Source organism: Lampetra fluviatilis, chromosome 9, assembly GCF_964198595.1.
Source record: "Lampetra fluviatilis chromosome 9, kcLamFluv1.1, whole genome shotgun sequence".
Lineage (NCBI taxonomy): Eukaryota > Metazoa > Chordata > Hyperoartia > Petromyzontiformes > Petromyzontidae > Lampetra > Lampetra fluviatilis.
In genome coordinates, this window is record NC_136283.1 from 11,780,616 (window position 1) to 11,808,300 (window position 27,685).

Below are 27,685 nucleotides of genomic sequence, written 5' to 3' on the forward strand. Positions count from 1 at the left end.
TCACAATATCCAGAAAAACTTAAACGAGTCTAAGCAGAAAACCGTAACTACACCAAACTTCTTACTTATTAGGACTCATCAGTGTAAGTATAACCACCATTGTTTACTTCTGTCATTTATGCCAAAAGGGATGAGATTCTGACTTGCATGCATTTCTGACTGGCTGATGAGTTGCCTTTCCAACTGGTGGAAGTTGTGTCATTTGGGTTTTTGGCCTCAGGCAGTGCCAGGAAGACTGCTCCACACGCCTCCTTCATCCACAAGGGGCAGCAATAGGCCATGATGGCTAAACTGAACTGATGAGTCTTAATAATGATGAAACTGGTACACACCTGCCTGGTGCTTCTGCTGTCTAAATGTGAAATTCCACTCATGATATATTGAGCTGGTAGCCATCACAAAGCTGTGTGGAATGTGCAGGAATGATTGTCATCTTAACATGCAAAGCATGCTGGGGGTGCTTTTGTTGTTGACAGCTGTTTGTATATTCTTACCAACATCATACCAAGAATAATATGAACATACTACAGAATAAATTCTCAAGTCTTGTCTAAAGTTATTTCAATGCCAGCCATTTTAAAATCCTCGGGGGGGGGGGGGGGGGGTGGCGGCGAATGGTGAACCAATAACGTCGCGGACACGAGAGAGGCCTGTGTGAAATATATTCATGACGGGTCAAGCAGGTTGTGATGAATACAGCACCATCTGATGCAGCGGTGAAGTAAAATACAAGGCATGAGAGAGAGCGCAACAGTCTTGAGGCCAGGAGGACTTCTTCCGACAGAGAGTGAGTGCGGACACGGTCAGCGTGACGGTGGATCACGAAGGGACACATTGTTAAAGGTGCAGGAAGGCGACGCTTTAACTGGGCCTTGCTCACAAACGAGCGCCTTAAGTTTGGCTCTAGGAAGGTTGAGGCTTCCTCGCAACAGGTGATCGCACACCCAATGACATACCAAGTGGGAATGGAAGGATTAAGTTGGTAATGTTAACAAGCGTCCATTAACAAAAAACATTCATCCGACTGTAATATTTAGATGTCACTTTGAGAGATAAGATTAATTTACACGCTAACTAGTATTACCGATGTTTTAAATTTTTACGACGTTCATAGCTCTCAATAAGTTACTCTTTCCTACCAAAATGTCAGGTGTAATGCCAAACAAGCAGCAGCATACGGACAAGGTTTCATATATTAAAAAACAAAAAGTTCTGTAGGTATTAGTTTAAGCGCTTTGCATATACACTGCACATAACTGCAGGAATAAGATAACTGCGCAGTTTGTGTAATAAACCGTTAACGTTTTCATACGTATTACATCGGTAACGTACATTTTATGCACAACGTCCGCCTCGGATACAACGAAGTTCCATATTAGGCTGGCCAAGCGTTAAGTCACTCGAGTGGCGTGGTATCAAAACGGGCCATCGGTCCCCTGCTGGGGCCGTCACCGTAAGTCGATGATGGTGGCCCACAGCTCCGCCTTGAACTGCACATGGTCGCACACCTGCGGATAACGCGCACACACCATCAATTCTAGATTTGAAGCTTTCGTGACTGCAAGGATTCATACTCTTAGATTTTTTCGGTAAGTCACGTAGGTAAAAAATACAAAATTTAATAAAAAATAATAAAAGTAAAATAAAAATCACGACGTTTCGGAGGCAACACAAACTTGATATGGCAAGCGTGCTGACGGTTCCACCTGAAGACGGAAGCTTGTGTTGCTTCCGAAACGTCGTGATTTTTTTTTACTTTTATTAATTTAATTTTTTTTTACCTACGTGACTTTACCGAAAAAACCTAAGAGTACACACCATCAACTCCACTCCTCGCCCACACTCGCACACACGACACAAGCACACGTACATTCAGAGAGTCTTACGCTCACGATATGTGACGCATTGTGCCTGCACCAATCTGAAACACAGTGGTTTGTGCACTGCTCTGAACCTGTATACCCACGTTAAATTCCTGGACAACATCTGTGGTGAATAATATTTGAACTGTTACTAGCTCCCCTCCCCCTTCAACACGCAGTGACCAGCATGGTGAAGTATGGTTAAACAAAAGTCATGTAAAGGCCTTTATCTGGCTATGTATTGGTCAAGGTCTGAAAAGATCTTGCATGCAGTGGCTTCATGTGACCTCTGCAGTCACCACATAAATAAATTCTGGAATGAGCTGGTGACCCCTGAATGGTAAATTTCGTGACAAAGCAAACAGATCATCTGGTCATTCACAATCTAATTAAACACACGATCCGTAAGAGGTAAATCTGGGCAAAATCACCGATGTTGGCCGTGAATGAGAATCGAACTCGGGTTGCCGTGTTCGTAGCTAATCGCGACACACGCAAGCGCAATGCTCTGCCGCCTGCATTACGGCGGAGAAGCGCGGGGAGTGGCAGCAGCACCTGGAACAACGGAGGCTCCTTGGAGTGCGGGTGGAAGCCCTTTTGGACACACATCGAGATCTCCTCCATGCCACACTCCGTCAGCTTGAAGAACCCCGTTCTGCCAAAACCCACGCAGAGTCTCACGTTAGGGCTGCAATTCACACACAATTATGTACGGTTCTACGCCAGGCCTAAACACACAAATTTAATCACATTGGAGCAGGATATACACTTAGATATGACCAATGGCAGAGCCAGGATTTTCAGGTAGGGGGGGGGCAACCCCTCCAGCAATGAAAAATTAGTTATTATTGTCCCTTGCTTTTTATTTGACGCGTGTGCAGCGATGGCGCAGCCATCGATCGAGGGTCGAATTCGAACCGTGTGATCGGCATCGTGCTCGCTGAAGGTGTTTGCCTTCAGGGAAGTCGTGTACTGTATACACAACTGCGCACAATTCTGTAAGTCACTTATAACTGCTTTGCCGTTACTTTTTGCCAATTATGGACTCAGACTATTCTCCTATCATCTCATAGAGTCCCTGGCACGTAATAATATGCTACACAGTGGCAGTGGGGGTCGCAAAATGCTGATTTATTACTAATAAACCCCAATGATCCGATCGAAATTAGGGATTTCGATCGGATCATTGGGGTGACACGTGTCACCCCCCCCCCCCCCCCCCACTGGCTCCGTCAGTGGATATGACTTGGTGACTTTCCACAGAAAGTTACCCAAGGGTATGGGAATCGAACCACCAACTCCATGTGAACATGTCATGGTTAGTAGTGTGCTCATCCATCGGCTATACAACTGTGTCATTTCATCGATGTTCTTCAGCCGTAACTCGTCGAAGCAGCGACATTGTGCCATTGTTGCGAGTGTGGGTGCGGGACGCACTCGTCGTGCTTGGGAGAACAGACGATCGCGATGGCTTCGGGCAGCATGAGCTGATAGGAGCAGTGCGTGTGCAGGTCCACGCTGGAGAGGAATGCCGTCTGTGTCGGATGAGTCTGAGAAAGGCAGCGATCACCATCAACGAGATCCGACCGCTAGTCTTGTGCACAAACGGACGTGAAATACACAAGCCCTATAAAACATCCACGATATTATTAGCACAGTTGGATACGTACGGTACGGAAGAAGTTCAACATACGTATACGCAATTTTATTGCTCCCATCCGCGGGGTAAAACATCGCGGATAACCCCATATAACAGGACGCATTTGCAACGTGACTCCTCTTGCCCTAAAAAAATCACGGATAACAGTATTGATAATTGCCATTACCTGATAATAACCCCCACGGATAACCATGCAGATTAATTGGCACATGGCCCCACTTACTCGCGAAAAATACGCGGATAAAAACAGCGCAAGTGGATAACCGAGGCGTCCAAGCCCACGGGTTCACCAAATTCCATACAACGCGGCATCGCAGGGCTGCAATAGAGAGCAACAGCGTGGGGAAGCTTTCACCCAGCAGTGGGCAGAAGAATTTAAACTCGTAACGTGGTGCCGCACAGTATCCGCTTGCTCTCGAAGAGAGAGAACGACTCGGAGGCACGAGGAGGAAGACCACAAACGAGCTGGAAGGCAGCAGGCAAACGTTGAACCGGTGCAACCAACAATTGCCCGAGTTCTGCAGTCCTCTACATATTAAGATGTCACCAGCCAATTATTGAGTGTTTACATGCATGGGAGGGAACTGGAGCACATGATGATGGCGATGATGACCGTCGGCGTAGGCTACACCCCGGGGGGATACGGCATTGGAAGCTGGCAGCATTTGCCAAGGCAATGGAGAAGAAGAGACAAACTACAGACGACTCACGTGGATCCAGCCGAGCGTGAGCAGGTCGTATCGATCCTGGATCTCAAAGAGCTCCTCCTCGTTCTCCGTCAGGCACGAGTCCGAGGAGCCTTTCTGCTTCGGCAGGATCACGTGCGTCACCGTGAACACGCCTTGCACCTGCAGGGAGTATGCACAGCGCGATGCACCAACCGCAGAGCATTGCCTCCGCTCAGCACCGCCACCGCACTGGAATGCGATGACCAAGCAATGCAGTGCCCCCTTCATATTCACATTCTGGCCACACACCAAAATTGCCAGGTTCACAGTTCGAATCCCGATTATCACTGCAGGTGTAATAGCCACTGTAATACAAGCCGTCTGCTTTATAGTGGACATTAAAGATCCTGCGATGCCATTCGCAAGAGCAGGACACATTGTGGAAAATTTGTCAAATATGAAAACTTACTGCATATTCACTCAATTGGAATCTACATTGCAATCATCGCCCCGTGCTGCAAAAAGTTGGTAGGACCCTCTAAAAAAAAAACTCAAGAGACTCCAGTGAGTATTTTCGAAGTAAACAAGCGTAACAATAAAAAACCCCTACCATTTCCCCAGTTGTTTGACAATAGATGTGTTCAGCACTGAATTCAGACAGAAAAGTTACCAGTGATAAGGTGATTGATTAGCATCTTTCAACAGTACACACAGCGACGATAACCGGCTCGCACGACACGGCATGATCAGCGTCGGCCGCGGATACCTCGGCGGCTCTGACATTTCCTCACCATTCTCCCGCACAGGATGCCGCAGGTTTCCACAGCACGAGCTGTGTTCTCCGATACTTGTGCCAGAAACTTTTCGCAGAGATTTGAAGGAACAACCACTTTTCTTTCATTGTCACCTTGAAATCCGGCATAAGTAGAAAGAAAAAAAACACACACACACCAATCACACCACACACATCGTCAAGATCATGTTATGGAAGGAATTACAAACTGGCATCACCGCAGCATGGGCGTTGGTATTCAGGTCACGCTGAGGCTACAAGGGAAGGCCCAACAGCCTGAGATCGGCAAAGGGGAAACTGTCCTCGGCGTAGTGCTGTGTGCTGCTCATTACAAGCGCTGTGTCACTCCATCCCTCTGTCTGATGACCCCACGGTGAAGAGGATGATTGAAATATAAGTGGGGGTGAAAGGGGATGCTTTTTTTTCCACATTAAATAACATCATTTGGTAAAAGTTTGGACGGAAATAAATATTGTCAAAGAACCAAATGTGATTCCCGCACCTCCGATTAGCACAGATGGCTACGTACGAAAGAACTTCAATATACATATATTCAAAATAGATATTTTTTTATCAGACTGCGTAAATAACGTGCGTCGTAAACCCTCCTCCACCCGACACGGTCAATGAATAAAGTTGTCTACGGGAACAAACATGACAATTTATTAATTGGCTGTGTCGGGTGGAAAAGAGCGTGCAATCTGGCCCAAAAAATCTATTGTTAATAATATTGGCCGCGACAGACCTACGTGTGAAGTGAACAAAACGCAAATCATGAAAACTAACATTTCTGTTCGCAAAGTGAAAGACAGCGAGCGCCAGAGCTAGGTCAGCTGCACGATGGCCACAGGGCATCCCCGGCAGAAGCATTCCGACCCCATCCGCATAAAGCCCCCGCGCGTGGCACTCACGCGCTGGTGACACGAGCGACGCCGGCTTGCAGGACCGGTCCACGGCGGGGGGTCCGCCGGGGGTGGTGGGTGGGGGCCGCCCGTCCGTGGGGGGGGGCTTCAGGCCCTGAATGAGCACCCCCGGTCCGGCGGCGGCAGCGGCGGCGGCGGCACCGGGGACGGCATCGTCGTGGTCCTCGGAGGAGCCGAACTGGTGCAGCACGGCGAGGCGCTCCTTCTCGCGCTCGCGCCGCCGCAGCGTCTCCTCGAAGGCGTGGAAGGCCTGCTGCTCCTGCTGCTGCCGCTGCATCTGCGCGAGGCGACGCCGCTCCTCCTCCACCTCGCGCACTCGCTCCTGCTCGCGCGCTCGCTCCGCCGCCAGCTCGCCCTGCGCACACGACGAGCACGCGACGACGCTGACAACGGCCCGGGCTCGACTCCACGGTGGCTATGAGATGTTAACGACCTCGCCTGGTATGCAGGAGGTCGTGGGTTCGAGCCTGACACCTGCATATTTGGAGTTTGCATGTTCTCCCCGTGGTTGCGTGGATTTTTATCCAGGTTCTCCGGTTTTTCCCTCCATTTAGAAACTTACGTTTAGAGTATATGGCTGCTCTAAATGTCCACATGATTAGCCACTTCGCTGAGCTATCATTTGTGGGCTGGTTGCTTCCGAAAAATAGCCATATAGCTCAACATGGGCCTTACCTGGTAAAATAAATGAAAAATGGTTTAGTTTTGACTCTCGACTTGGGCGCCTCTGTGTGTCAAGTTTGTATGTTCTCCCCCCTGTTCTGCACGGGTTTCTTCCAGGTTCTTCCCCATACTAAAACTAACACTGTCATCAGTGTTGACCAAACATCCCAATGCAATAATTATTATAAGCCGCCAGAATTACCCTTCTTAAAACGTTTCATTAAATGAAGCACAAAGCTCTGATAGGCGAATCCACTAATCGGCACTTCAAACAGCACATGGTAAGCACTGCAGCAGTGAAACTATTATCATCACCACCATCACGCACGTGTGTGTGTGTTTCTTTCTACCTGATAAATTCTGCAACCAGCTCGCCTCCCCCTACCCACCTTCGTTTCAAAACTAAATCTGAGTCTTCTCTGAACGTATGAATCACCAGTTATCCACACCAATTCCCTGTTCGGTGCCTCCAGCCACACTGTGGCCAAGCCGTCTCTATTCAACACATGACGCATTGTGGCCTGACATTAACCAGGTGAGGTTTAAGATGTAACACGAGAAATGTATCGACGGCACTCGCATTACAAGGAGCGAGGCTCGCTGGGTCGCGTGCATTGAAAGCGGCGTTGTTTATCGCAAAACAACGAACGGTAGCTCACCTGCTTCTCCAAGTACATGTTGTGTTCTTTAGCATAAGTCGCTTGGAGCTTCTTCTTCACATTCTCTGCGAGCGGAAAAACCGTCTTCAGTTTCTGCAATAGAGACGACATTCACAAAGTTACCTTTTGTGCCGCAGACGGCGATGTAGTCTTACAAGCCATGCCTACCAAAAGAGTCACAACAGCAAGAGAACACATCCGATAAATATAATCGTCCCATACAGGCCAGATGCACAGAGCAAAAGTAAAAGCTGGGCGATTGCGGTAGATGTAATTAGATACACGAGAACTCCTCCTGTCCACTGTGTGGAGGTCACTGTCATGGCAAAGTGAGTGCCCTGATAAGAGCCGCTCAGGGGACGTGTGGGATAGCGCTCCTGGAGAGATGTCGGATGTGCCACACGCAGTCGCTCCGTGCGCACGCTCTTTACGCACTCCACTATACGATTAGCGCGATTGGCTACGTACGGTGCGAAAGAAGTTCTACGTACAAAGTGTTCCACGACTCGCTCTACCGAAGCATTACTGCCACGCGCTGCTCTCGCTCACTCCAACACCCCAACGACGCTGCCGGCAGATGACATTAACGTCATCGTCTGTTTATTTTTAAGTAATTAATCCCGAATAATGGCTCGCGTTACTATTTTACCGTCGCATTAATGCACATCACGTGGTAGTGCGAAGAAATCAACTGGTTTAAAAATAAAACTGAAACGGTTTAATATCGGTGCAGATACAAGTGGACCATCGCGCATGAAACACGTCCGCCACCATCGCACATGCGCGGCGCCACGGTCAGCACCTTTGTTGTGTCCGCCTTGAAGGGCAGCGAAACCATTTTGTAGTCCTGGTGCTTGGGCAGCTTTTCAACAAACAACCTGCCGACACAACAGGCATTACGACGGAAACAAACAGTGTTCATTATATATTGGTATGGCAGTACAAGCGTCCATAAAACCTTTAAAACCGTGCAATATCAGCGACTAAAATGACACTTTAAGCTTCAAAGTATGTTTTTATTTTATGTTGCAAGTAAACTGTTTACATGCAGGTGCTAATAATTATGTCACCATAAGACATTGCTGCACTTGATGAGTTTCAACTTAGCTCTGGTTGCTGGTTTCATCATCATCAGCCATGTTTTATCCACTGCTGAATGAACGCCTCCCCCACATCATCGCCATTCCCCACTGTCCCGTGATGCCACAATCCATCTCGCTTCCGCAGATGAGCAAATCACATCGCTCCATCTCCGTAGTGGTCGTCCTCTGGGGAGTGTGTCCCTTCCTCTGGCTCACCACTCTGGACAATGGGCTATCGCGACCCTTCTTGCGATGCCCCCTGCCCAGGCCACTGACTTTTCTTAACAGTCACCCCCCATTACATTAGTTCTGTGATCCATATGAAAGGATTCAGCTCACGCTGTGTTGAGCAAAGGTCTCTTCATTGATGACCCACAGGTAGCAATCCCCGGACATACAGCAGGTAACACGCCACGCTTCATCACTCCGCACTCAGAACTCTCCTCTCTCTCGCTCTCCTCCTTTATTCCCTAGTCCGTGTTCCTTGCCAGTCAATCATCATCACCCCCCCCAGCCCCCCCGAGTCTCCAACACACACACATATATGTTGTTTTATTTTTCTCAATGGAATTCACAGCAGGCAACTATTTTACCTATTTGCTTAATGTTCAGCCTTTATTCAAATGTTTTTCGTCAATGTTTCATGTGTCCAATCAATTTTTAAGAACGTACACTCCTGCGGGGAATAACGAGTGCAGCATTTAAATTTCTTCACGGGATACAATTGGTTTTGTTTTGTTCGGATTTTATTTGTTTTGCCCGTGTCATTTTGGCGACCCAGGTCACTCTTGCAAATGGGACTCTGTCCTGGTCTCTTGGGTACTCAACTGATTAGTTAAAATAAACTTGAAACGATTAGCAAATTATTTTTTATCCAAAAGCACATAGGGGCACGGGGTACCCCAGCGAGAGATGGAATGATGAAATCAGTATCACATGCAGTGGCACGAGAGTAACATTGGTTAGTGATGTATGTAGAACTTACTTCGCACCATACGTAGCCAACTGTGCTATTCGGAGGTGCAAGGGAAGGACAAAACACTAAACACAAAAAGCAGTTGTAAAGAAACGAGTTTTCAATGTAGATTTAAAGGTGTGTAGTGGATTCAACTGAGTCGCAGACGTACTCTTTGGAGGCAACACATTTATTAATACCAACACATGGGGTAACTACCCCTTAACACTATAACAACCTATGGTGGTGGACCACCAGGCTAACTGCACTAATTACACGGTAACTAGCTACAACGGACAGACCACAGCTCGGGTCCAGGTCCACGTGTAGGACGTAGAACATAGATTCTTCAGGATGAACAACAGCAGCCGGTCCCTCTCGGTGACTCGGTGGCTTATATCCTCTGCGGCGTGGCTGGCTCCGCCCTTTGCCACGACCACCTTCGAGAACCCTCAAGCAGGATCTCGGCCCTGACATGTGACCACCCCGAGCCCCCACTTGGGGGCCCTGTGTAGACTTTACCGGGCACGTGTCCTCTAGGATCCACCAGAGTGCCACGGCCTATAGTAACCCCATTCCCTGTGGCCGACACTCTCACACCCTATCCTGCAGAGGTCGGCACTGCACGCAGAGCGTGGTGCCATCCAGCGCTGTCAGACGGCCGCAGAAGCACATCTGAAAGCGCACGATGCGGTAACCGTTTTTGTTCAATGGTAAGCCAAAAGCCGCTGCGAGGATGATCGGAAAAGTTACACTTGATGTGTTCAGAGCCGTAATCTCGAGCACACCCAGTGCATACAGGTCAACTACTGAAGGTGGACTGGCTCAAAACGATTAACTAAACGGACAAGTGAGAGCAGACTGGCAGGATGCTCCCGTGTCACCTAGCTGCAGGAACATACTGTACTCACGTGATGTACTTGGTGTAGAGCATGAAGGCCTCCTCGAGGTTGCCTTCTTCGTGGTAGACCGTGGCCATGCGCAGCATTTCCTTCCCCGAGCGAAAGTAGCGCTGGGGGGGGATGCTGTCCCGCACCTCCACCTGGGAGCCCTTCTGGCTCAGCACTCGGACGCGCTCCTCCGGGGAGCTGCTTCCATCCATCCCTGCGCAGCGCACACAACAGCTCCACGTTCAGTTGAGCCACTCGGTTTACGCAGGCACTGGATGTTTCGTCTCATGCACCGCACTAAAGTCAACCAACACCACACTGCAGGTCACAACACACTCACTCATCCACTCACAAACCCATTTACTCACAAACTTAAATACATTTTTACTCTATTTATTTTACCAGGTAAGACCCACTGAGTTATGAAGTTCTTTTTCAGAAGCAACCTGGCCACAAATGATTGCTCAACGAAGTGGCTTGTCATCACGTGGAAATTATGGCAGTCAAAACACCTCTGTTTGATACTTCCCTCACAATGCATGACTCCTCCCATCGTCTCTTTTCCCAAACTAGTAAAATAACCTCACTCGGACAACTTTTACGGTGCTGTTTGTTGCTGGCCACTAGGCCTTTTGGGTTTGCACTCAGAAACCATAAAAATATTGCACGTTTGGCGACGTACGGTGCGAACGAAGTTCAACATACACACAAAAAATAGTAATTCAGTATCATCCTCATTGTGACTGAAATGCACCATGTTTGCTAAACTAATATCAAATAACCAAGGTTGACTTGTGAGTGCAGCTATACTGGGAGTGAAGTCAATAATAATTCAAATACAATATTCCTCTTCTACCATCATGTGGCAATGCTGCCTGATCATCGCAAGTGCTCTATACCTCACAGTGGGTTCATGGATTCATCCGTCCATCAATCTTGATGTCAGACTCACCAAACTGCCTGCGACACCAATTCTGGCCCATAATTACACACACACACAGGGTGGGGCCCTAAGTGTCAACCTGTACAGTATATATAGTAACCCTATGTTATGAAATTTCACAGTAACACCCAAGTGTGTGCTGTAGTAAACGGCTGGGTCGCAAATGGACAAATGTCGCAATAGGAGGAGTCTTCCCATGCAGGTCCCATGAGATGGTGCATGCGTCAATGTCTCTGTCCAAAATGCAGCACAGCTATAAATAGGAAAGGTGATTTAATATTCACATCAATTGTGTATTTATATCTACGTGCCAAATACATTTTGGCCACTTTCTGACTAATATTTTCCCCTCTAGGAACCGATTAGTGCCACTAAGGTGCCTGCGGTAGCAGCTGCCCAATGAATATTGTTTGCGGTCAGTTTCTAAGTGGCGGGCTTGACGTGTAAGTATGTTCAACTTCTTTCACACCGTACGTAGCCAACCATGCTAATCGGAGGTGCGGGGGAAGGACAACAAACTAAACAGAACAAAAAGCAGTTCTAAAAAAAAATCTATGTAGATTTAAAAGTGCATAGCTCCAACTAATGGCTTCCTAATATCGGAAGGAAGATCGTTCCAGACGGCCACAGAAGCGCATCTGAAAGCGCGCGTTGCAGTGACCATCTTTGTTCGATGGCTGGGCCAAAAGCCGACACGGGCCGTGTGTCATGAAGTTGGGGGTTTACATATGGCCCCGTGAGTCCGGTTCCGAGGCCATGTTCTTGAGGCTGACACAACATGACTCAACACCGCTTTCCTCATACTCACACTCGGGACTCCGGGTCAACTCGCAAGCAAGCAGCTTATGTCTCGATTATGCAACTACGGTGACCTTGTGGTAATACAATGTGGATGTATTGCATCAACTGGTGTGTGATGAGTAACAAAACAAATAGGTAAACAGGATGTCTCCTTCCCATGCCTGTCCCCCCACTTGAAAGAAAAACATCCAAATATATGCAACACATCCCAAAAGAGACAGTGCATTTTATCAGCAGCATTGGTTTAGCATGAGCATAATCGGGACCGAATTTTATATCAGCACAGTCAGGCCTATTTACTTTGCCACAGCTTCACTTGGTCTCTCTCTGAATGTGTGACTTGGGAGACCCGCTGTGTTCGTTTAAGGATTCTTTTCTATGACACCATCAAACAGCCCAGCAGTGTTTTAAGTCAAGGTTCACACACACAGCAGTGCTGATAACAACTGATGTTGTCATGTGGTCCAGGAGTTTGCCCCTTTGGTTTAAACAAACACTGCTGGATGACGTTGAGCCAAGTAAGCTTAGTGATCAACCGACTAAAAAGGTTACGTTGTTTGTGGTTGTTATACGGGTTATTTCTCTTGTTAAACGTTGCATCAAAATCTTTGTAAAGCGTATCGCGAGATGTACGTTTGCAGGCGCAACTGTGTTGAACAATTAAACGTGCTGGCTGCAAGTCCCGTGTCGGTCAAATGTCTTGCCTGGCTCATTTATCCTCTTAAAAACGTGATAATCACGCTCATTATGTTGTTAGTACTGTACCCAGTGATGTTTTACGCATATTTTCTTGAGGATTTCCACTTTACAATCCCGAATGTTTGTGATGTTTGCCGACTACAGCGATATATTTTCCTATAAAAGTGTCGTAATGTAACATGTTTATGGCTGCTATGTTCTCCGTGGTATTTCCTGTACAAATGAAGAGTACTTTTTAAAAGTAAAGTAACCGCGGTTCACTCAATACATACGCCTGTCATTGCCTTCTTATCAAAGCAATGTTATGATTTATAACGGCTGTAAGTTAAGATACCGTCTTTAAATTATAATTATATGAACTACGATAATTCTGCAATGCCCTCCTAACTACTGCACATCACTTACCCACGACACCGCTGGATGTCAACAGGCTGTGGGTGCAGTACCGGCTCTAGAGGGGCACGGCGTGCGCTGAATAACAGTGCTAGATGGCACCACGCCTTAAGTGCAGTGCCGACCCTACAGGACAGGGTGTGTGGGTGCCGACCGAAGGATGAGGTTATGTGAGGCCATGGCACTCTGGATGACCCGGGCGGGCACGTGACCGGTTAAGTTGACAGAGGGGCCCCAATAGGGGGCTAGGGGTGGTCACCTGATCGGGACCCAGATCCTTCCCGAGGATTCTGGAAGGTGGACGAGGCCAAGAGCGGAGCCGGCAGAGGTCGCAAACGGATTTTGATTCCTTACCCGTACCCGGCCGCACCAGTGTCGCAAATGGGTACCCGTCCCCGGCCGGGTACGGGTAGCCGTTCCCTACCCGTACCCGTACCCTACCCGAAATGAGTGACAAACGGCTACTCACCAGTGACTCACGGCCTACCCGTACCCGGCCGCACCAGGGTCGCAAACGGCTACCCGTACCCGGCCGGGTACGGGTAGCCGGGTATCGGGTAGGGTACGGGTATCGGGTACCCGGTTGCGACCTCTGGGAGCCGGTCACACCACAGAGAATAAAAGCCGGGTCCCGAGAGGGACCGGGGTTGTTCATCCTGGAAGAAACCCTTCGTCTACGTTCTCCATTCAACGAGTCTCCAACACGTGGACCCGGACTGAAGTCGTTGGTACCGGTCCGTAGTAGCAGCTACTTTGTAACTCGTGTAGTTAGCCTGGTGGTCACCACCTTAGGTTGTTTTTCTGTTAAGGGGAAGTTACCCCGTGTGTTGGAACTGAATAAATGTGTTGCCTCCAAGTTTACGTCTGCGAATCAGTTGAACCCATTACAATTGTAACCACGTGCAGAGCGTGTGTGTATCTTGACCGTGTGTGTATCTTGACCGTGTGTGTGTATCTTGGTCCTGTGTGTATCTTGACCGTGTGTGTAACTTGATCCTGTGTGTGTATCTTGGTCCTGTGTGTATCTTGAGCGTGTGTTTGTGTGTATCTCACGAAGTCTACCAGCGTAGTATTTCGTGTTGTATATCGCTTGTTGCTGTACGAGTGCTGTGTGTGTGCTGTGTAAGTAACCCTGTACTGTATTGCCAGGATACGTGTTGTGTTGTTGTTGTTATTACACCGCATCGTGGAATGGTATATATTGTGTATATGTAGTGTAGACGCACGGGAGATGTGGGGAGCGGTGGTGCAGCGGTTAGCGCTACGCTACAAACCCGGCGAACCGAGTTCGATTCCCGCTCACGACCACCAACACCGATGACGATTATCTGAACCGGTGCGTAAAAACATCGTCACTAAGGTGAGAGAAAGGCGGCCGGGCGTGCCGCGCCGGCCTTCGTGGGTGCTGCTCGCTGACAGCACTTGCCCCCACAGTCTGTGAAGGCTACACGGAGGAGCTTTGTCTTTGGCTTGGCACGGGAGATGTCACCTCACACCATGCTGCAATATGCACTCTGTGTTTATTATCAATTCCCCGTGCGTTCGTGTACGAGTGTTACGTAATCCGATATCACCGCGTCCGTGTATTAGTAGTAGTAGCAGCAGCATTATAATAACACATTTATATAAATATATACACCACAGCGCGGCTGTGAAGCGCTCGCACCTGTGAGCCGAGCGAGGAGGAGGTGACGGCGACGAGGTGGAAGAGACGACGACAACGAGGAGGAGGAGGTGAAGGAGGTGGAGGTGATGGAGGTGGTGGTGGATGATGAGCGGCACGGAGTCTTCTTCCGGGACCCTGGCTCAGCCAGCTTAGGGACCGCGCTCATTTGCTGCAGTAACAGCAGCAGCGCGACTCCTCCCATTCAACCCCGACTCGACTTACGCGCTTGGTTGCGGCTATCAACCGCAAGGGGCTCTTCGACTTACGAACGAGTTCGGTTACAGAGGCGCGCCTACTCTTTGGTTTTTTCGGTAAAGTTACGTAGGTAAGAAATTTTAATGAATTAAATGACGACATTTCGGGCGCAATACAAGCGTCCTTCTTCAGGTGTGGACAACTTAGCGAAAGCACACCGCTTAAGTGTATCTCTGTGCCTGTTCGTAAGTCGAACTTTATTCCTGTCGATTATAAACATGCTGTACGGCATGTACGATAAATACGGGGAATTGCTTTAAATGTTGTATACTCTCCTGTAGATGTAGATACCACCGGTTCTTCACGTTCTCCGGATGCCACTGGGTTTTCACGTTCTGTAGATGTAGATGCCACTGGTTCTTCACGTTCTGTAGATGTAGATGCCACCACCGCCATCTATTGCACGGCGGTTGAACTTATGACTCTCGGTCAGAACAGGCAACTGGTCATACGGACCACGTTGGTTCGTATCTTTGAAAGTTCGTAAGTCGAGTGTTCGTAAGTAGAGGGGTCCCGGTATTATTCCACTCCTCCGGGAACGTGCCGTACAAATCCACACGTGTCGACTCATCTCGTCAGCCACACGGCCTTCCTTGCGGGAGTCCGTAATTCCAGCAGCATTGGTTCAACACAAGCAAAAAAGAAACTCGAGGCCAGTTTCGTCATTTCAGTGGCTCATCAGCAGGGTCAGTCTTGGTTTGAACCAATGCTGACGACGTTCCAGATGTTTAGAGGCGATGGCCCTGTCTGTTAGACACGGGGCTAAGTGCAACCAAACAGCATAGAACCTATCAAACAAAATACGTTAAACACGTTATTTGGTGCTGCTGATGCGTTGGCAGCGGTGTACAAATCACAAGCGTACTCAAAACATTTGTCAAACACATTCCTGCGGAGGGAGCTGGTAGGAACGTTGGGTTGCTCGGTCAATGGCCAGGGTCAACGGCGGCGTGGTGTATTCCGCAAATATGCCCGACTGTGAGGGCGGGCACAAGCCGGCGTGAGTAGGTTAAACGTTGAGTTTTATAAAGGCACCACGGGGTGACCAGCCCCTCCCCACCTGCCCCACCCAGCCCCACCCTCCCCACCCAGCCCCTCCTCACCCTCCCCACCCAGCCCCACCCTCCCCTTCCTCCCCAGCCCCTCCCTGCACGACGGATGGACGGACACAATAATCCCCTGTGGGCTGGTGTAACCATGAGGTTCCTACCAGTATAACCAGTCCCTCCAGAAAAACGCGATTATGCGATCGCAAGATTCCACGCAAAATCAGCCAAAGTCCGCATATTTATGCGGGGGGCGCGTTTTTTCAAATACGCCGCACTTTCGCCGCATAAATTGCAGATTTCCGCGCGCAAAATATGCGGGCTTGCATGATTTCATAATCCCCGCATTTTCGTTGCAAAAAGTCACATATATCTTAGCAGAAAGTTGAAAAATGTTGCGTTTACTTCACACAAGCGCAGCCATTTCCCCTGTTGCCATGGGAACGTTATGAAGTGACGTCACTCATTACGCGACATCATTGAAAAGCTGCAAACCCCGCGATGCCAATGAAACGATGATGAAGAGTTTATGCAACTTTAGAGTTGTAAGATTGCACTTTTTTGTTAGTAGTATGTAAATTCACATTACTGTAAGACTGTACTGTTACTGTATTGCTTACGTTACTGTGCACTGAAAACACTTATTTTAACAGAAGATGTCTGTTTTGTATAGCTACCTCTGTAAAACAGGAAGCACACATTTTATTTTTTAATATTTTATTTATTCATTTTTACAGAAGTTGTAGCATATTCATTTTGTGAAGCTACAGAACTTGTTCGACTCAATGTTTTGTAAGTTTGAGCCATCTGTTTGTTAAGGTCTGAAATAAAACAAGATGAGAACTTAAATATTCCCAGCACTTTCTGTGATGTAGTATGCTTGCTTATCATAGGAAGTAATAAGAAATGACTCTTTACATTAAAGTAGTAGCCTAGTGAATAGGGTGTTGGGGGAATCACTTTTTTTTCTCTTTTTCATCAAACCGCAGTTTTTGCAAGTTCCCGCAATTTTTGCAAGTTCCCGCAATTTTTGCAAGTTCCCGCAATTTAATCGCATAAAATTGCATAAATATCCCGCATATTCCATCGCATTTTTTAAAAAAACGTGCCGCATAATCAACGATTTTTGCCCGCAACAATCACCAAAAAACTCCGCGTTTTTCTGGAGGGACTGTATAACACTGTGTGTGGCCTTAAAATATATATATAAGAAGCGAAATTTTGAGTGATAGCCCTTCACTCGAACTATATCAGAAGCACGTAGAGATAAAGCCATGGAGATAACGTTGTTTGGGGTTACTTAAATCACAATTTAAAAAATGGTTACAAATATTATTCTGCAGCGTTCACTGTGGCCCCTGGGCTCCGTCGCTGTCAACGTGTGGGTTCTCTGGTCGTGCTGAGCAACACCCCCCTCCCCTCACGTGTTTCAGCACAGCGACACCCCTACATCACTCTGATGCAGGGACAGTGCGGTCAGGGGAGGCAGGGGAGACAGAGCCTCCTCCACCTGTCATACTCCAATGAAAATAGCTGTTACGAAAAAAAAGAATAATAAAATAAATATGAAGATTTTTCCACTGATCTGTGTTCTAAATGCTATTTCTGTACGATTCCAATCATTTTTATAGTCAAAATCGCCAAATTTGCGGAGCTCCGCTGCAAATACAGGAAGAGACGAGAGGTGAGGCAGCGACGAGCTCAGCCTCCCCTCTGATTGCGCAACTCCTCAGTAACTGGATGGAGCGCGGGCAATAAGTGCGTGCCTGTTACTATCTCAGTATGTCACCAATGTAATGTTTATAGATCCCTTCATTTCATGTCCTCGCCTTCCATACTCCAGGTAACTTATTTCACGTATGTGTATGCAGATATTTAGGCTCGCTGGTCTCGTTATGAAATTGCAATGAAAAAGCACCAGGGGAGGCAGCTATCACATCTGCCTCACTGGGGGATGTGTCTAACACGCCCCCCTCAGTGAGGCCACGCCCCCTCAGCGAGGACACGCCCCCCTTCGTGAGGCCACGGCCCCTCCGTGTGTGAATCTGGCTGACACGAGCCAGTGCCTCCCCAGCCATTGACCTCACCGCACGTCACTGCTCTGAAGCCGTAGTAGCTTATAAGCCATGGATATAGGAACTTATCGTCCACCGATTACCGTGCATGGCTGGTAGTTGTATGGGAGTCATTGCAGTAGTGTGACCTAAAGAGTGTTTTCTTACATCCAAGCTCGGCATTCCCATACCTGTCAACCCATTATCGGTACCTACCTTATTACAGACCAATTCAGACCTGATTGGTCACCCCGTGCCCTCATAAATCTCAACGTTCATCCTACAAAGTCCCATCACATGGGAGAAAGACAAAACATGTACTCAATTTCCTTGTACAAGAATACGGGTAAACCGTATGGGTTGACAAGTATGTAATTCCATGTGGCTAAACCTTGGGTTACCATTGCCAGTTTTTTGTTTAAAGGTAGCTTCTGAATTTGACGTCTCATCTTTTTAAACATACTATATTAGAACAAAAAATGTGCTCGCTGGCTGGCTGGACGGAGGGATGGTTGCGTACAAAGGATGTGCGGCCTGCTAATTTTGACATTGATATATTTTTTTATAATACACCCTCCTACACACAAAAGCATCTTAAAGTGCTTTAACATCTCAATACGGTTGAAAGGGTTCTCCCAGCGGAAGGTGACGTTGGACCTGGTCTGGAAGCAAGCATTAGTCTGCCAGTATGGGGCGACGGTGTGCCATGTGTTATACCAATTAAGTAATATTGGGGAAGTATTTAGAATTTGACAGATTTGGACAATGCTGGCACACAAAGGCATACTCATTTCTAATTACATCAGGGAATCTTTAAACTCCTCTGAAACAAAAGGGGTGTATTTACGATGCCACACAATAATAACTCGGGCGGCCTACCGGAATCAAATCGCGTGCCTCTGCAAAAAGCAGCGAACGCACTCCTTATGGGCCATATCACTGCTCCTGTAGCAACTTACATTCAAATTAGGACTTAAAACCCATTGTGATGTCACATCAACACAAAAACATTACTCTTTTTCAGGTGTTTTTCAAGTTTCAAACGGACACAGTATATGCAAAAGTATCATTTTATTCAGTAGCAATAAGTTACAATCAAATCTGTGGGCTCACGTGATGTGTATACCAATGTACAGATAATGTACATATCAGCTAAATCTTTCCAACACTCAACACCTATGAATGCAAAATCTCTCTTGAGGATATAATGAAACATGGGTTGCAGGCTGCTGAATAAATACCATAATTATCATGCTTGACATGTCCGCCGACTGTAAACAATACCGAGAAAGTTGTTTCAAAGATATTATTCACCACAGCTGTTCCATTTAAATCCACATTTTGAGCAGAATATAAACCCATCCATTGCGAACAAGCCAATTTGCAAACATTAATATAAATCTAAATAAAAATGTAAACATAAATTGGGTATAAGGTGGGCTTGTAACATTTGTATTTTGCATTAAGCCTAATTTCTTTAAAGCCATTTGACAGCTTAATCATAAATGCGCTCACCACTAACCTAACTGGCATGCAATGAGCCCTATCATGAAAGCACCACGAAGTCAAAGGCATGAAGTTTCACAGCCGGAGGTCTATGCTACAGGTCAAGAAATAAAACATTACAAAATGGCACTTTTAATTTAGCAGTAAAGTCTTCACACCAGGTCCAAGTTTTAATTACAGGAAGTACAAACAGGTACATGGCAACAGATCCACGTGTGTACTTCAGCATGTTGGAGGTTGCCCGTTATGAGACATCTCTTAATCTTTCAAGCAAATAGTTTTCTTATGAGCAGTGTGCATCAGAAATCCATTCGTTACCTTTATTAATACTGAACAATGCCCTCTGACATTAAAGACCCAATCGGTAATCTGCATGACAAGCAAATACTTCTCACAGTAAATCCCATCAGTTTGTTAAATGCGATAATAATGGACAGATTTGTTTTATTGGTTATTTAATTCTAGCCTCATATTACTCTCAAGGTAAAGTATGCTGCTAGGCATACAATTGACATTTAAGTATTTTTTTTTACCACAGCATTTTCAATTGTCATTTTATCTGCAACTGGCTCAATAATCAGCTGCTTACTGGACAATGGAAGACGCAGAGGGAGCACCAGGACAGCTTTACGTGTACATCATCTCAGCCATGCTGGACATCTTCTTCGGAAGGTAAAGGTACAACTCCAGGTATCCCGAGAGGTCCTCGATCGTCGTGTCGTCCACTACTCGGGCTTGTTCTGAGCATGAGCTTGGAGGCAAGGGCACTGGTGAAGTGGAACAACTGTGGCTGGAGCGCGAGCGCTTCTTTGGGGAGGAAGCACTGCTGTCTTCAGGCTTGCTTTCTGTTGAGGAAATTGCCTCTCGCAGCCCAGTAAAGGAATACACCTCTGACCCATCGCCTTCTGCACTCGTTAAAGCGCCCAAAGTTGAGTCTACAGAAAGCCGGTGGAAATCTGGAAGGCTTTGTAGCGCCGGCGCTTCAAACACTTTTCCATCAATGGTGCTCACGTATTTTGAATTGGCATCAATGAACTTACTAGCAGTCAAACAGGATTCATCTGCCACAACATTTGGGACTGTCACGTCAGGTTTCACTGCAACGTAGTCTGCGGTCGCAGTCTCGAGCTTAGCATTTTCATTTGCAAGACCGACATCACGATGCTCCCCGACATGCGGATAAGGTTCCAGCCGGCCATTTCTCACATAAAATGTTTTTGCTTTTGGTGCTGCAGCACTAAAGTAGGTGAACTTCGGTGGGTGAAGGATGGGCGACTTGGATCTTCGACGTCGAGGGCGAGCTCTGTTGGATCTACACGGTCTCCTGGCAAACACATTGGTGTTACTCATTGTTAGCATCGCAATTCATTCATCACTTCTCCTTGCACAATATATTTTACTCTCCACGGCTGCCCATGCAGTTTGTGCGTGCACGTGCAACTGCCACATAAAACAGTGAGCATGTAGGCTGCATGGTTGCCCTGCTCTGAGACACACTGCATTGCACATTATATGACCTAGTTTAATCCTAAAGCACAAATGGATTGAGTGCTCACCGTACCTGCCACATATATCCATCAGGAAGATGAGGTGAACACATTCATGTGGTCACTAAAACCACGACTGGATTCTCCCACAGGGTTTTAAACTTTGGTTCAGCTGGGAGCTTTCCCAATAATATCTTCTCAATCTTCAAGTCCATCCATATTATTAAATTAACGTATACATTATTAATGTCCATAACTCAGGTCATGTACCACAAAGTATAATTAACTATATATTCTATGAGATCTCTTTTACCAGTGGCAAAATATAGTAGTAGGTTTTTACCCTTTTAAACTGGTACAAAACTGACACCTTTATTCAAGGCATCATGTTTGCAATAACCACAACACAAGTAGTCAAAAAAGCAAACAAAAAGAAGCCGTGCATAGTATTATCATTATCAGAGTTGCTTCTTTTTGTTTGCTTTTTTGACTACTTGTGTTGTGGTTATTGCAAACCATGATGCCTTGAATAAAGGGGTCAGTTTTGTACCAGTTTAAAAGGGTAAAAACCTACTACTATAACTATATATTTTCATAGGCGGGGGTTGGCAACCTGCAGCTCCGGAACCGCATGCGGCTCCTTAAGGCCTACTTCGTGACATTAGTCACATGCATTGCGGCTCTTAAAATATTACGTTTTTTTACTGAATTCGAAAAAAAATACTCTATTTGTTCTTTTGGTTGCTGACCCATCCTAAGGCATAGCATTGCTTGAAGGTTGCTTATTGCTCATGGAAAAATGTAATGGATATTGACGGCTTCAATGAATGGGGCCACATCAATCGGGCTGAAGTGCAGCGCAGAGGCTCGTTCATTACCTCCTTCACACATCATCACTCAAGTTCTCCGACTTCCTTACCTCTGCCTGTTTTCAAGAGCAGTCGGTGAAAGTGGCGGAGCTATACTTTGAATGCTGCAGTCTTGTCCACTTCCGTTAGTTTTTTTTTCCCTGCGATATAGTTTAAAAACACAGAAAAAAGGATAATCCTCATCAACTGCTTCAATTCTCATCAACGGTTTCAATACTCATCAACCGATTAGCACGGTTGGCTACGTATGGTGCGAAATAAGTTCAACATAGGTATCAGTTGGTAATACGCAACACATGAATGTCACGCAGCACATAATGCATCCGTGAACCGCATGACACATTCCGTAAGGCAAAGCACGGGAGGTCGCTGGGCTTACTGTTCAGCATCGACGCGCAACCGCTTGAACGCAGCCTGCAGCCCGTCCTCACCCACCCGCTCCTCCGCTCCCACCATCGTTAAACCGGGGTCACGTTCCCCGTGGCAAACGACACACGAGCATTCGTCCAGCACTGTGTCCTTCTCCGAGTCTCTCATGAGGCTGGTAACACCCCGAGCAGAGTATCCTGTGGGTGAAAGTGGATGAAAAACATGCAAAAACGAGTTGTTAATATTTGTGTTAACAGAGAAAAGCCACATGATAAATGTACAAAAACAGCAACTTCTTAAATGCGATGTGTGGAGTATGAAAAGCCAATACATGTATGTGTACTACAACTATATAACACCAATACATAACCATACAATATGTTATCGATTATATAGGTTCACAAACAAAAAACGAATGTGCACCAAAATCCGCTCACACTCATACACGTTAATACATAAACAGTACACACTTGTGCATGCCAACACAAACACACTTGGACACGAATCTGTATACACATTCATACGAATACACAAGCATGAATTCACGATTGGGCGGTGAAAAGGCTTAATGGTAGCAACGTTCTTGCAGTGATCCACGGTTGGATTCCAGCGGCTGCCCGAGTTGTTCAGTGCGGATCTATCACACGTTGTTAATACACGTGCCACCTCCTCAATTTTAATGCAATGTACACATCAATCATTGTCCCCTACTACGGAAACTTGGCAGGACTGTCTTGAAAAAAGAAAGTCCCACAATATTCCTGGGTAAATTTTAAAAAGATAAATACAATCGTATTCATACACAACTCACACCAAAGAATGTTCCAAGAATAGGTAGGCAAAGTGGGAAATTCCCTTGTGTCAATGCCTCTACTTTGGGAGGTGATGTGTCACTGTCTAATCTAGAATGGTGATGTTAGTGTCTACGCTAGAAGGGTGATCTGTAATTGTCTACTAGACAAGGGTGTTGAGGCACTGTTTACTCTGGAAGGGTGCTGAATATTCTAGAAGGGAGCTGTGTCACTGTGTCTACTCTAGAAGGAAGCTGTGTCTCCGTGTCTACTCTAGAGGGGAGCTGTGTCACTGTGTCTACTCTAGAGGGGAGCTGTGTCACTGTGTCTACTCTAGAGCTGTGTCACTGTGTCTACTCTAGAGGGGAGCTGTGTCTCTGTGTCTACTCTAGAGGGGAGCTGTGTCTCCGTGTCTACTCTAGAGGGGAGCTGTGTCACTGTGGCTACTCTAAAGGGGAGCTGTGTCTCTGTGTCTACTCTAGAGGGGAGCTGTGTCTCCGTGTCTACTCTAGAGGGGAGCTGTGTCACTGTGTCTACTCTAGAGAGGAGCTGTGTCACTGTGGCTACTCTAAAGGGGAGCTGTGTCACTGTGTCTACTCTAGAGGGGAGCTGTGTCACTGTGTCTACTCTAGAGGGGAGCTGTGTCACTGTGTCTACTCTAGAGCTGTGTCACTGTGTCTACTCTAGAGGGGAGCTGTGTCACTGTGTCTACTCTAGAGCTGTGTCACTGTGTCTACTCTAGAGGGGAGCTGTGTCTCTGTGTCTACTCTAGAGGGGAGCTGTGTCACTGTGTCTACTCTAGAGGGGAGCTGTGTCACTGTGTCTACTCTAGAAGGGAGCTGTGTCACTGTGTCTACTCTAGAAGGGAGCTGTGTCTCTGTGTCTACTCTAGAGGGGAGCTGTGTCACTGTGTCTACTCTAGAGGGGAGCTGTGTCACTGTGTCTACTCTAGAAGGGAGCTGTGTCACTGTGTCTAATCTAGAGGGGAGCTGTGTCACTGTCTACTCTAGAGGGGAGCTGTGTCACTGTGTCTACTCTAGAGGGGAGCTGTGTCACCGTGTCTACTCTAGAGGGGAGCTGTGTCACTGTGTCTACTCTAGAAGAGAGCTGTGTCACTGTGTCTACTCTAGAATGGAGCTGTCACTGTGTCTACTCTAGAGGGGAGCTGTGTCACTGTGTCTACTCTAGAGGGGAGCTGTGTCACTGTGTCTACTCTAGAAGGGAGCTGTGTCACTGTGTCTACTCTAGAAGGAAGCTGTGTCACTGTGTCTACTCTAGAAGGGAGCTGTGTCACTGTGTCTACTCTAGAGGGGAGCTGTGTCTCTGTGTCTACTCTAGAGGGGAGCTGTGTCACTGTGTCTACTCTAGAGGGGAGCTGTGTCACTGTGTCTACTCTAGAGGGGAGCTGTGTCGCTGTGTCACTGTGTCTACTCTAGAAGGGAGCTGTGTCACTGTGTCTACTCTAGAAGGGAGCTATGTCTCTGTGTCTACTCTAGAAGGGAGCTGTGTCACTGTGTCTACTCTAGAAGAGGGAGCTGTGTCACTGTGTCTACTCTAGAGGGGAGCTGTGTCACTGTGTCTACTCTAGAGAGGAGCTGTGTCACTGTGTCTACTCTAGAGAGGAGCTGTGTCACTGTGGCTACTCTAAAGGGGAGCTGTGTCACTGTGTCTACTCTAGAGGGGAGCTGTGTCACTGTGTCTACTCTAGAGCTGTGTCACTGTGTCTACTCTAGAGGAGAGCTGTGTCACTGTGTCTACTCTAGAGCTGTGTCACTGTGTCTACTCTAGAGGGGAGCTGTGTCACTGTGTCTACTCTAGAGCTGTGTCACTGTGTCTACTCTAGAGGGGAGCTGTGTCTCTGTGTCTACTCTAGAGGGGAGCTGTGTCACTGTGTCTACTCTAGAGGGGAGCTGTGTCACTGTGTCTACTCTAGAAGGGAGCTGTGTCACTGTGTCTACTCTAGAAGGGAGCTGTGTCTCTGTGTCTACTCTAGAGGGGAGCTGTGTCACTGTGTCTACTCTAGAGGGGAGCTGTGTCACTGTGTCTACTCTAGAAGGGAGCTGTGTCACTGTGTCTACTCTAGAGGGGAGCTGTGTCACTGTCTACTCTAGAGGGGAGCTGTGTCACTGTGTCTACTCTAGAGGGGAGCTGTGTCACCGTATCTACTCTAGAGGGGAGCTGTGTCACTGTGTCTACTCTAGAAGAGAGCTGTGTCACTGTGTCTACTCTAGAATGGAGCTGTCACTGTGTCTACTCTAGAGGGGAGCTGTGTCACTGTGTCTACTCTAGAGGGGAGCTGTGTCACTGTGTCTACTCTAGAAGGGAGCTGTGTCACTGTGTCTACTCTAGAAGGAAGCTGTGTCACTGTGTCTACTCTAGAAGGGAGCTGTGTCACTGTGTCTACTCTAGAGGGGAGCTGTGTCTCTGTGTCTACTCTAGAGGGGAGCTGTGTCACTGTGTCTACTCTAGAGGGGAGCTGTGTCACTGTGTCTACTCTAGAGGGGAGCTGTGTCGCTGTGTCACTGTGTCTACTCTAGAAGGGAGCTGTGTCACTGTGTCTACTCTAGAAGGGAGCTGTGTCTCTGTGTCTACTCTAGAAGGGAGCTGTGTCACTGTGTCTACTCTAGAAGGGAGCTGTGTCACTGTGTCTACTCTAGAGGGGAGCTGTGTCACTGTGTCTACTCTAGAGGGGAGCTGTGTCACTGTGTCTACTCTAGAGGGGAGCTGTGACATTGTGTCTACTCTAGAGAGGAGCTGTGTCACTGTGTCTACTCTAGAGGGGAGCTGTGTCACTGTGTCTACTCTAGAGGGGAGCTGTGTCTACTCTAGAGGGGAGCTGTGTCTACTCTAGAAGGGAGCTGTGTCACTGTGGCTACTCTAGAGAGGAGCTGTGTCACTGTGGCTACTCTAGAAGGGAGCTGTGTCACTCTGGCTACTCTAAAGGGGAGCTGTGTCACTGTGTCTACTCTAGAGGGGAGCTGTGTCACTGTGTCTACTCTAGAGAGGAGCTGTGTCACTGTGGCTACTCTAAAGGGGAGCTGTGTCACTGTGTCTACTCTAGAGGGGAGCTGTGACATTGTGTCTCCTCTAGAGAGGAGCTGTGTCACTGTGTCTACTCTAGAGGGGAGCTGTGTCACTGTGTCTACTCTAGAGGGGAGCTGTGTCTACTCTAGAAGGGAGCTGTGTCACTGTGGCTACTCTAGAGGGGAGCTGTGTCACTGTGTCTACTCTAGAGAGGAGCTGTGTCACTGTGGCTACTCTAGAAGGGAGCTGTGTCACTGTGGCTACTCTAAAGGGGAGCTGTGTCACCGTGTCTACTCTAGAGGGGAGCTGTGTTACTGTGTCTACTCTAGAGAGGAGCTCTGTCACTGTGGCTACTCTAGAAGGGAGCTGTGTCACTGTGGCTACTCTAAAGGGGAGCTGTGTCACTGTGTCTACTCTAGAGGGGAGCTGTGTCACTGTATCTACTCTAGAGAGGAGCTGTGTCACTGTGGCTACTCTAAAGGGGAGCTGTGTCACTGTGTCTACTCTAGAGAGGAGCTGTGTCACTGTGGCTACTCTAAAGGGGAGCTGTGTCGCTGTGTCTACTCTAGAAGGGAGCTGTGTCACTGTGGCTACTCTAAAGGGGAGCTGTGTCACTGTGTCTACTCTAGAGAGGAGCTGTGTCACTGTGGCTACTCTAGAAGGGAGCTGTGTCACTGTGGCTACTCTAAAGGGGAGCTGTGTCACTGTGTCTACTCTAGAGGGGAGCTGTGTCACTGTGTCTACTCTAGAGGGGAGCTGTGTCACTGTGTCTGTTCTCTGTGTGTGGATGTATCTCACTGACCCCGTCTCTCTCGCCCGTGCGCCCGGGGTTTTCCTCTCCGCAAACCCCACGATTACCCCCTAACCAAGCCAAGCGTCCTTCGGGTGAGGAATGCGGGCTCACCTCCTCCTCCTCTGCTCTTCCCTCCGCTTCGTCTTCTTACGACTTCTGCTCTCTCCTCGTCTTTCTCCCCACCACCACCTCCTCCTCCTCACCACCACCTCCTCCTCCGCTCTATTCTCGTTGTTGTTCTCGGCCTTGTCGCTCGGGCCTCAGCGCGGTCACGTGACTCATTCTCCGTTACGTCATGTGACGTTACGGTTGTCCGACGGGCTCACGTCGTCACGTGACCCGTTGCGTCGTGACGTCACGCCGAGCGGTCACATGGAACTTGCTCCTCGGGGTAAAAAAGCCGCCCTACGTACGCACTTAGACCCCTTGGTAAGATGGTCGCCCCTATTTCTACACGGTCCACTCTCGCCCCCTGGTAAGATGGCCGCCTGACTGACACAGCTCTCCTAGGTAAGATGGCCGCCCTACATACACCCCTTCCTCTGGTAAGATGGCCGCCCCTACTTACACACGGTCCCCTTTGCCCCCTGGTAAGATGGCCGCCCTACATATACACCGACCCCCCCAGGTAAGATGGCCGCCCTGCAACGCACGGTTGCCATGACCACGCCGCCATAGCCCAGCCACGGTTGACAATACGGGAAATGGCATCTTTGTTTGGGTGGCAGGATTTGATTTGTACTGAGACCTGGTGGCACGAGTACACTGCACAATTTTAATAGACCTAGACTGACTGATAGATATGTCTAGATTTGGTCTACAGTGGAAATGTGG

The 27,685-nt window shown here is 47.8% G+C and overlaps 2 protein-coding genes across 2 annotated transcripts; both read right to left on the reverse strand.

Moving 5' to 3' along the window:
• Nucleotides 1-565: 565 nt before the first annotated feature.
• On the reverse strand, nucleotides 566-14,901 carry LOC144934198 (STAM-binding protein-like). The gene is made up of 10 exons (XM_078859779.1): nucleotides 14,658-14,901; nucleotides 10,177-10,369; nucleotides 8,031-8,106; nucleotides 7,229-7,321; nucleotides 5,895-6,261; nucleotides 4,982-5,097; nucleotides 4,233-4,370; nucleotides 3,300-3,412; nucleotides 2,418-2,517; nucleotides 566-1,508 (listed from the first exon to the last, which is right to left on the reverse strand). The coding sequence occupies exons 1-10, from the start codon at nucleotides 14,857-14,859 to the stop codon at nucleotides 1,449-1,451; spliced, it is 1,458 nt and encodes a 485-aa protein (XP_078715905.1). The 5' UTR covers nucleotides 14,860-14,901; the 3' UTR covers nucleotides 566-1,448.
• A 4,220-nt stretch (nucleotides 14,902-19,121) lies between these two features.
• On the reverse strand, nucleotides 19,122-27,104 carry OSER1 (oxidative stress responsive serine rich 1). The gene is made up of 4 exons (XM_078859448.1): nucleotides 26,963-27,104; nucleotides 22,254-22,440; nucleotides 21,925-22,014; nucleotides 19,122-20,842 (listed from the first exon to the last, which is right to left on the reverse strand). The coding sequence occupies exons 2-4, from the start codon at nucleotides 22,409-22,411 to the stop codon at nucleotides 20,146-20,148; spliced, it is 945 nt and encodes a 314-aa protein (XP_078715574.1). The 5' UTR covers nucleotides 22,412-22,440; nucleotides 26,963-27,104; the 3' UTR covers nucleotides 19,122-20,145.
• Nucleotides 27,105-27,685: the final 581 nt, after the last annotated feature.